The sequence below is a fragment of the Lampris incognitus genome, chromosome 3 (genome assembly GCF_029633865.1).
Source record: "Lampris incognitus isolate fLamInc1 chromosome 3, fLamInc1.hap2, whole genome shotgun sequence".
Lineage (NCBI taxonomy): Eukaryota > Metazoa > Chordata > Actinopteri > Lampriformes > Lampridae > Lampris > Lampris incognitus.
Window position 1 is genome coordinate 15,240,845 of NC_079213.1, and position 10,852 is coordinate 15,251,696.

General features: G+C 43.2%; 1 protein-coding gene across 1 annotated transcript in view; it reads left to right on the plus strand.

Moving 5' to 3' along the window:
- The window catches only part of asb15b (ankyrin repeat and SOCS box containing 15b), a 38,138-nt gene extending 28,426 nt beyond the window's left edge, over window positions 1–9,712 (plus strand). Inside the window, exons 8-14 of the mRNA XM_056276668.1 lie at window positions 1,145–1,316; window positions 1,926–2,086; window positions 3,455–3,599; window positions 4,124–4,279; window positions 6,154–6,256; window positions 6,400–6,553; window positions 9,540–9,712. Coding sequence (XP_056132643.1) covers window positions 1,145–1,316; window positions 1,926–2,086; window positions 3,455–3,599; window positions 4,124–4,279; window positions 6,154–6,256; window positions 6,400–6,553; window positions 9,540–9,712 — 1,064 coding nt within the window. The remainder of the gene's footprint in view (window positions 1–1,144; window positions 1,317–1,925; window positions 2,087–3,454; window positions 3,600–4,123; window positions 4,280–6,153; window positions 6,257–6,399; window positions 6,554–9,539) is intronic.
- Window positions 9,713–10,852: the final 1,140 nt, after the last annotated feature.

Consider the following 10,852-nt stretch of genomic DNA (forward strand, 5'->3'; position numbering starts at 1 on the left):
CGTCCAATCTCCTGCAGTCATTCAAAGCACGTTTTGGAGAATTTCGTTCGCGCACTGGTCTTTTCAAGTTCATCACTCATCCACATGAGTGTGCAGTGGACAAAATCGACCTGACATGCATCCCCGGGGTCTCTATCGGAGACTGAGCTGGAAGTTGCTGACCTGAAGGCATCAGACATGTGGATGAGTAAGTTCAAGTCACTTAATGGAGAGTTGGAAAGTCTTGCGCGACAGCGAGCAGAGCTGGCGAGGGAACACAAGTGGACAGAAATGAAAAATCTTCAACCTGAAGACCAGCTGATTCTTAAAACTTGGAACGAGCTTCCTGTTACATAACACACAATGCAGCGTGTGAGTATTGCCGTACTGACCATGTTTGGCTCTACATATGCATGTGAGCAGTCATTCTCGCATATGAGGAACATTAAGACCAACCTATGCTCACGTTTAACTGATGGAAGCCTCAACGCCTGCATGAAGCTCAACCTCACCACGTATGAACCAGACTACAAGGCCATCAGCAAAACCATGCAGCACCAGAAGTCGCATTAAAAGTAAGACATATTTAATTTATTATACGTTAAAAATACTATATGGCTCTCAATGAAATATATTTAGAAATATTTGGCTTTTATGGCTCTCCCAGTCAAAAAGGTTCCTGACCCCTGGTTTACAAGATGGTACTAAGACCAGCTATGCTATATGGTTTGGAGACGGTGGCACTGATGAAAAGACAGGAGGTGGAGCTGGAGGTGGCAGAGTTGAAGATAGTAAGCTTTTCATTGGGAGTAACGAAGAAGGACAGGATTAGGAATGAGTATATTAGGGGGACAGCTCAGGATGGACAGTTTGGAGACAAAGCAAGGCAGGCGAGATTGAGAATGTTTGAGCATGTGCGGAGGAGAGATGCTGGGTATATTGGGAGACGGATGCTGAATATGGAGCTGCCGGGGAAGAGGAAAAGAGGAAGGCCAAAGAGGAGGTTTATGGATGTGGTGAGGGAGGACATGCAGGTGGCTGGTGTGACAGGGGAAGATGCAGAGGACAGGAAGAGTTGGAAATGGATGATCTGCTGTGGCGACCCCTACCGGGAACAGCTGATAAAGTAGTAGTAGTAGTTGTATTTTTCCTTGTGCTCCACTAGGTGCTGATGTCAATGCCCAGGCCAGCAATGGAGACACAGTCTTGTATGACGCTGCTGGATCTGGAAACCTGGACTGTGTCGAGCTGCTCCTGCAGCATGGAGCCAACCCAAACGTAGCCAGCTATGCCTGTCAGCTGCCCATACACAGAGCTGCTTACGAGGGATACTACCTGTAAGTAGTTATTTGTGTCCTATAGGCAGTTTCAATGACATTACTCTCACCATCACCATTAGAAGGGCTTTGATTAAACAGGTGTATAACTAAGTGAACTGTGAACCAGATGAAAAGCACACATTAAATATTTCATGAAATCTAAATGGGTCTGTATAGAGCTTGGCACTGTGGTCATAATTTTCTCACTAAACTTCTTGGGTTTGCAATTGGTTTCTTTCCCTCCTCCTGCCTTTCCTTTCCTCCTTCCTCCCCAGTTAGCTGTCCTATGGCAATTCATGTTATTAGTGCAACTCAATTGAATTTCACTCCCCTTGGAAGATAAAAAGAGACAGCAATTCTGGTGCAGAGTTTCATCATCTGTTGTATCCAAACACATTAGACATGATAGCCCTTCATATTAAAAAGAAAGAAAGAAAGAGAAACAAGACGTACGTTTTCATTTAAATTACAATTAACTAAACATTTGGTCTCATTGTTTTCTCCTTTTCCTATTTTGTTCTGCATTTTCCTATTATGTGTTTCCTTGAGTCTGTTTCTTTCTGGCTCTATTTTGCTCCCTCTCTCTCTCTCTCTCTCCCTCCCTCTCTCTCTCTCCTTTCTCTGTAGAATCCTGAGGACGCTGATCCCTCTCACCACTAAGAGAGCCATTCGTCTGTCAGGTCTGAATCCTGTCCATTCAGCGGCTGATGGAGGACACAATGTGTGTTTGGAGCTGCTCATCCAGAAAGGGTTCAATGTTAATGCTGTGCTGGATACACACATCTCTGGTTGGGCGCAGCTGGACACACACACACACACACACACACACACACACACACACACACACACACACACACACACACACACACACACACACACACACACACACACACTCGGCATATTCTTCTGGTGGGAGGGGTAAACATGTGCACCCATTTCACCTTTCTATCTACATGTACATAGCATATTTCCCGGACTACAAGTCACACCGGAGTATAAGTCGCACTCGGTAAAAAATGTGTTGTTGCGAAGGGGAAAAAAACATATAAGTCGCATTTTTATGGCGGTACTATGGAAACTGAATCACAGGAGAAAGGACATTTAGATTCAAATCAACAGCAGGACGGTCAGAGCGGCGGCCATTGCAAACCACTGCCATTGCAAAGAACTGTGACCATTATTAGCAGGCTAACCTCCGCATAAACTTCCGTATAAACCGACTTGCGACCAGTCGCAAACTGAGCTTTTGCGGCAACGGCCAAACGAGCAGTACGTTTAGCCCCCCCCCCCCCCCCCGACGTGTGTTGGCACCATAACAACTAACAACAATCGCCATTTTCTTTTGAACTAAATAGACCCACGACAAGCAAGCTCAATGTCCCTTCTACTCTCTTTCAATTTCTACGGCCGGTACAGTATTCTCAATCGAGTCACAAGATCAAATAGTGCCATCTAGTGGTCTTGGTTCAAATGCAGCGTATTCGTCAGACAAAATTACATTGTATAAAAATAGCTTTGGAATAGAAGTCGCAGCACCAGTCAGACAAGTAAAAAAACAGCGACTAATAGTCCGGGAAATACAGTGTGTGTGTCAGTGGATGGAGAAGAACCTACGACCTGTATGACATTCAAGATTGTGTGCATGGAAAACTTTAAGAATCACAATGTACTGGACTTTTGATAACTGAAAAGCAGAGCTTGTTGTAATCTACGTACTTACCTTTAAATGAGGATACTGACTAGTTTGTTTATATGTTATTGTGCTGTATTTGCTACATAAGGGTCAGCACCCCTGAATACTACTCTCACCTAGTGTCCTTTTGAATAGCTAAACCTGCTCCTCATATATTTATGACATGGGCGACTCCAGTTGGAATCAAACTTTTAACCCCAACTCAAAAAAAAAATACAATAAAGATATGGTTTTAAAATATCTACACGGGGGTTTGCACTACAAATATATGTACATACAAATAAACAAAATTCATTTTCTGAACACAGACAAACATCACACAGCTAGCTTAAAGAATACAAATACTTGTTTGAAGGGGTATGTTCACTAACACCATGACCACTATCGTTATTCAAGTGTTAAGAATGTCTTTTGTAAAGTGCTTTCTGCTACAAGTCTAAATCTAATAAAAATCTCATTTCAGAGAACTACGGGGACTTAAGGAAGAGTCCTCTTTACTTTACTGTGTCAAACGGTGACGTGACCAGTGCTGAGATGTTGTTGGCGGCTGGAGCCAGAACGGACCTGGACCCCCTACGGTGCATCCTGGTCGCCATACGATCTGAGAGGTGTGTGTGGGCTGGGCAGTGGGAACGATAAGTGTGTGTGTGTGTGTGAATGAGAGAAAATTTGTTGTCTCAGTGTAGCCATAACCTAATAGTACATGAAGTGTGTGTATACGTGTGTTCCTATACCGAGATGCTGCTCATTCAGTAAGATGTATGAGAAACAAGGAATGTAATTGGATGCAAGGGGCATCGAACACGTCCCCTTTAACATAGTACTATACCCTAATATAAACATCCCAGAGACGTATCATAAAAATTTGGTTCACTTCTGCTGTATCCTCTAAAACTCTATTTCTAAAATAACTTTTACAGGTAAATTATGCAGTGTGTCATTATGTGCTTATGTCAGTATGTGTATAGGTGATTGTGAAGTCTGGTGTGTGATATCAAAAACAAATTTTCATCTCACCCACGATGAAATACACCAGCATGACTGAATTACTGAAAGAGTCTTTGACTCAATAAAGAAACATAATACAGGCTCCCCATTTGAGTTGTGCTTGGCTTTGGCTGTTCATCTCCAGGTATGAGTTGGTGCGACTGCTGTTGTCCTATGGAGCGGAGGTGAACTGTTACTTCAGGGTGATCAACAACACGACATTCCCCACTGCCCTGCAGTACAGCCTGAAAGACCCTGTGATGCTGCGAATGCTGCTGAACAGCGGATACCATGCCCACAAGTAGGTCTGAAAAGCGGCATTTTTACATGCTTGGAAAGTAAGTGTTAATGTTACCATAGTTAGCGTTGGGTCAAGTTGGTTTTGGAATTTACTCTTGTTAAAGAGAAGCTCTCTATTAAAAATAAGCACTTGGGTGCTTAAATAAAAGAATAAACCCAAAGATGCAGTTGTATCACTGAAAAACACTAAGCTAAAACTTAGAGATCCCTGAACAGCTTTGTGTCAAGGTGCAAGATTGCAAAATGACAAAAAACAAAAAACGAAACAGCTAACAACACTAATGTTACTGCTTCTTTATGTAATGGAATGTACTGATGTAATATTACACCGATCAGCCAAAACAATAAAACCATTGATAGGTAATTGATAATATTGATTATCTTGTTACAATAGCACCTTTCAAGGGGTGGGATATATTAGGCAGCAAGTGAACAGTCAGTTGATGTGTTGGAAGCAGGAAAAATGGGCAAGCGTAAGGATCTGAGTGACTTGACAAGGGCCAAATTGTGATGGCTAGACAACTGGGTCAGAGCATCTGCAAAACCGAAGGCCTTGTGCGGTGATCCCAGTATGCAGTGGTAGCTACCAAAAGTGGTCCAAGGAAGTACAACTGCTGAACTGGAGACAGGGCCATGGGTGCCCCAAGGCTACACATGGGGCACAAAGGCTAGCCTGTCTGGCCTGAAACCACAGAAGAGCTACTGTTGCTCAAACTGCTGAAAAAGTTAATGATAGACAGGTGTCACAGCACACAGTGCATCACAGCTTGCTGTGTATGGGGCTGTGTAGCTGCTGACCAGTCAAGAGTGCCCATGATGACCTCTGTCCACCGCTGAAAGTGCCTGAAATGGGCACGTGAGCATCAGAACTGGACCATGGAGCAATGGAAGAAGGTGGCCTGGTCTAATGAATCATATTTTCTTTTACATTATGTGGACGGCCAGGTGCATGCGCGTCTTTTACCAGGGGAAAAGATGGCACCAGGATGCACTATGGGATGAAGGCAAGCCGACAGAGGCTGGCCAATGTTCTGCTGAGAAACCTTGAATCCTGGCATTCATGTGGATGTTACTTTGACACGTACCACCTACCTAAACATCGTTGCAGACCAGGTGCCCCTTCATGGCAACGGTATTCCCTGATGGCAGTGGCGTCTTTCAGCAGGATAATGTGCCCTGCCACACTGCAAAAATTGTTCAGGATTGGTTTGAGGAACATGACAGAGTTAAAGGTGTTGCCTTGGCCTCCAAATTCCCCAGCTGTCAATCCAATTGAGCATCTATGGGAGGTGCTGGAAAAACAAGTCACCGAGGCCCCACCTCCCAACTTACAGGACTTAAAGGATCTGCTGCTAACATCTTGGTGCCAGATACCAGACGACACCATCAGAGGTCTTGTGGAGTCCATGCCTTGACGGGTCAGAGCTGTTTTGGCGGCACGAGGGGGACCTACACAATATTAGATAGGTGGTTTTAATGTTTTTGGTTAATCGGTGTATATAGTATTGGAAAAACAGTATATTTCAATAGTATAAAAGCATAGCATAACATTCAGTAATTATATTACTGAATGAGCTTCTGTATTCAATTACCTGTTATGTATTCGACTATTTGTGTCAATGTTGTTGTGTAATGTTTCAAAGAGTAGCAGTGACATAAAGCAAATTTCAAGAATTTGAATCGCATCATAATATATTAGTGTTACTATATTGTCAGTGTATATTCATTGTATAGTATACTTGTATGATATTTTTGTATGAAGGTATACTAGTGTTGGTATAGAAGTATAATTTATTAGTATCATCATAACCTACATGTAATGATTATAACTCATTAGTATAATGAACTACTCTATTCTGTAACCCTCCCTGGTAGGTGTTTCCAGTGTCGCCATGGTAACAGTGATGAAATGGATACTTCCTGGGTTGACCTGCATAACCAAGCCTACGAGTTCTACAGCCAACCTGACACTGTTTCTGTGAGAACTCAATGCAAAATAATCTGTCCCAAGATACAAATAACATCCACTATGGACGCTGCTGCTATTGCCACAATCACTCAAACAAATCCGATCGCTCATCGATCCCTTTCTTCTTCTTTTGTCTCCCCCTTTTCCACCAGTTCTGTGAGTTTGTGTCGGTGTCGTGGCTGATGCATCTGGTGGGCAGCGTGGTGAGGACGCTTCTGGACTACGTCAGCTACATCAGTCTCTGTCCTAACCTGAAACGTATCCTGGAGAGGAAGCCGCAGTGGACGGAGATTTGCGACATACTGGGTAAAACTGCAGACACGGTGCCTTTATGAAGTACGTTTTTCCTTTATATTAATCCAGGGGTCACGAGCTGACAATACATCCATACAGCGGCCAAAAGGAAAGAACCATCTGAATCAGACCTCATCTTTATCGTTCTTCTTTTATCTTTTCTTTTATTGGGTCTGCGGTGGGTTCCCCCACCATCATAAAGACGTGCATGTTAGGGTTAATACTCCTGTCTGTGTCCCTGACCGTGGCATGGCAAGACGAACTAGAGTTGGTCCCTGGGCGCTGCACGGCAGCTGCCCACTGTTCCTAGCTACACAACTAGGATGGGTTAAATGCAGAGAAAGAATTGCCCCATGGGGATTAATAAAGTATATAAAGATAATTTTAAAAAAATCTACACATCACGAGTTTTGTTTAATATGCTAATGTGAGATTCAGACAATTTTCTTATACTTCCCAAACTCTTGTTCATACTCTGGTATCACGCTCTCACTTTTTATTTTTCCTCAAACACTTAGTTCATGAGATAACAAAATCTAGAAATAAACTTTAAATCTGTACAAATGACATGACACAAAACGGCAAGTTTGTTATTTTTACACTTCTTGTACTGCTCCTCTGAAATGACCCCTTTCAATCCCAGGTTTGTCTTCAATTGATGTCTTTGTGCTTCTCTTCTGCAAAGAGAGGAGACATGGCTCACATATGGTCCTGAAATAATCTTTTCTGCGTTTCTCTAAAATGAAAAAAGACTATTACAATCTGCACTTTTTAAAAGATTGGTGATAGATAAATAATATGTAAATCCTACATGAACCCACCTGATATTGGTCCAGGATAACTACTAGAGTAACGAGAGAATAACTAGAGTGCGGGACTTGTGTGTGACTTGTGAGCCCTTGCCAAACAAGTTTATACAATGTTGATTAAGCTTATCAGTGCTAGGTAAATCCATCTGTATTTCGCAGTATACTTGAGTTTTACATCTGGTGTCTGGGGTGACATTCCCACACCAAGCACCAGTAGAGATGTGTTTTATGTCAATCAGCAAACTCTGCCTCTAATTGGTTAGCGGTAGGGTGGGATTAGGGTTAGCCAGTCAGAGGCAGGCAAACGTTTTCATCACATGGCAGTTGGATCTTAAGTTGTTAGGAAAAACAATAGATACAGTTACTTTGCCAGACAGGGGTATTAACCCTAACATGCATGTCTTTTTGATGGTGGGAGGAAACCCATGCAGACATGGGGAGAACATGCAAACTCCACACAGAAAGGACCTGGGATGGCCTGGGTTAGAACCCAGGACCTTCTTGCTGTGAGGCAACAGTTCTAACCACTGGGCCACCGTGCCGCCCATTAGCAATGAGTGTACTAGAGGGACAGCTCAGATTGGACACTTTGGAGACAAAGCAAGAGAAGCGAGATTGAGATGGTTTGGACATATGAGGAGAGATGCTGGGTCTATTGGGAGAAGGATGCCGACGATGGAGCTACGAGGCAAGAGGAAAAGAGGAAGGCCAAAGAGGAGATTTATGGATGTGGTGAGGAAGGCCATACAGGTGGCTGGCATGAGAGAAGAAGATGCAGAGGACAGGAAGAAATGGAAACGGGTGATCCACTGTGGCGACCCCTAGTGGGAGCAGCCAAAAAGGGAAGAAGTTAAACAACTTGCACACAGTGTGGCTCTTGTTCAGGTCCCTTTTCACATCAACTTTGTAGAAGCCAAAATGCTTCCGTACGCTAGCTTTTAAGCTCGGGGGTGCCAGTCGGATTGTATCCATCTTCGGTTGCTCACGCTCGGCCATCCTCACCAAAATTAAGGAAGTAGCTTAGCTCAGAATGTAAACACGACGCACATCTTTTACGTTCGTTACCTTTCACCATCCATATGGTCCAGCTGTAAGGACCGTACAGCCCCGTCGAGAACTGAGTTTTAACTTTCCGATTATTGAGTTTTCGAGACATAGTCTTTCAAGAGAGAACTGCAATGCATTTATGAATCAATTTTTCCCTACCCCTAATACCAACCTGCAGGCCACTGAGATCAACCTCAACCAGAACCAGGTACCAGAACCCACACGTCACCTTGTAGACTCAAACTGGACCTGACTAGATCTGGAATTCAAGTTACCATTAAGAAATGATTGAGTTTCAGACTGGAGTTGAGTTTTAAAGTTAACATATGAACCTTCTCATGTGTTAACATATGAAAAGGTTCTACTATTCCCAGAGATAAAACTGAATTTTAGTTTGAACAAACTTCCAGAAGAACTAAGACTTGCCCCAACTCTAATCACTTTTAAAGCTAGGCTAAAAGCCTTCATGCTGTCCATTGCTTCCCCCCCGGATTTTCCCCCTCTTTTCTCCCCAATTGCACTTGGCCAATCATCCTATTTTCAGAACCGTCCCAGTCGCTGTTCCATCCCCTCTGCCAATCTGGGAAGGGCTGCAGACTACCACGCCTCCTCCGATATTGCCAGCCGCTTCTTTTCACCTAACAGTGAGGAGTTTCACCAGGGGGACGTAGCGCATGGGAGGATCAGGTTATTCCCCCCAGTTCCCCCTCCCCCTGAACAGGTGCCCGAACTGACCAGAGGAGGCGCTAGTGCAGCAGCCAGGACACATACCAACATCCGGCTTCCCACCCGCAGACACAGCCAATTGGTTCTGTAGGGACACCCGACCAAGCCAGAGGTAACACGGGGATTTGAACCAGTGATACCCGTGCTGGTATCTTACGCTGTATCTCTTATTTAATGTCTTTTCTATGCCTTTATGTAAAGCACTTTGAACTGCCTTTGTGTGTGAATGTGCTTTAAATATAACTGTACCTTTGCTGGCCTGAAAATTATATTCCTCTTTTGGAATACAAGGAACACAAAAAAAAAATAAAAACAAACAAAAACAAAAACCTAAGTGCATAAAAAAATCTTTCCACGAAATATGTTTTCAAAAGTGGTCTGTTATGGATATGAGCGCATGTTTGTGTGTGTCCCAGGTCAGCCGCGGTCTCTGCAGCATTTGTGCCGACTGGTGATCAGAAGACAGATGCGTCCGAAGACACTGAACAGCCCGGAGGCCATGGCCAGGGTCCCTTTCCCCCCCAGGCTGAAGAAGTACCTGATGTACAGAGAGTATGACCTATACGGTGACCCCTCCTCTACGAGATGACGTGGTACCTCTGCTCAAGTGATGAGAAAGCTACAAAACGCATCATGCACCTCTGTTTTAAAACTGAGCCGGTGGAAATGATTTTTCTACATATGTGGATTCATCTGTGACTTTCACTTGGGGCGATGTATTATGAAATGAAAGTTGCAGAATAACAGAATAGTACCTCTGAGAGGATGACCGCTATTCCTCCTGCCGCTATTCCTCCTGTACTGCTTTTAATTCCCTTAAAAGACATTTGTTTCTAAATCTGAGCCTGTTCTTTACTTCAATGTATAATCGGTGTTTTAAGTACATGATGTTTTTGCACATATTAGACTGGTAAGGCATGAAAATGCAAGATTTGACCACTGTCTGGTATTATCTGTGCCTTGGAAAATAGCAGTCTGATAGTTTATTTCATTACTTACTGCTTTAGCACTGGTCTCTTTTTACACAGGTTAGCGGCACAAAGGCATTACCACCTATATGTTCGTTGTTGTTGTTGTTGTTGTCGTTGACACTTCTGCAATAACCAAATATATGGGGGCATGATAAGTTAGAAGCTGGTGGCTTGCATAGAAAACTACTCGATTTTAAAAATAGATAAATATATATATAAAAAACATCTTAATATGTTCCCGAGAATATTGTGTAAGGATTTGTTATGTCAAATTATAGTATTGGTGAATTAATAAAATAAATACTAAAAAGCTCTTAAGGAGGCGTTTGTGAAATGGATGGGAGTCTGTGGCACATGCAGGGGATGAACACGTACCATGGTTGCACTATTGCCCATTGAGTTATGACTGTAAGTGTGACCTGGCAGTGAACATTGGGAATGCTTTTTGCATGTTGCATACATTTGTTAACATCTTTTTCTAATTAACAAGGTAATTTCCAAAACGGCGTCAATACGGAAGAGTTTTTCATTGTACACTACTTCACTTTGAGTGTGTGTGTTGTGTAAAGTCTGCACTGGACTCAAGTGTTATGATAACCAGTGAGTCAACATCGGATCAACAGGTGGGCCTAGAGCACAAATTTTTAAAAATCTTTAAATACATCAGCATTGTTGTCACAGCATGGCGAGACCTAACATATATGTGTCAGCGTGTGTGTGTCGGGGAGGGGGGGGCAGAGAAAAAGAAAGTGGCATGT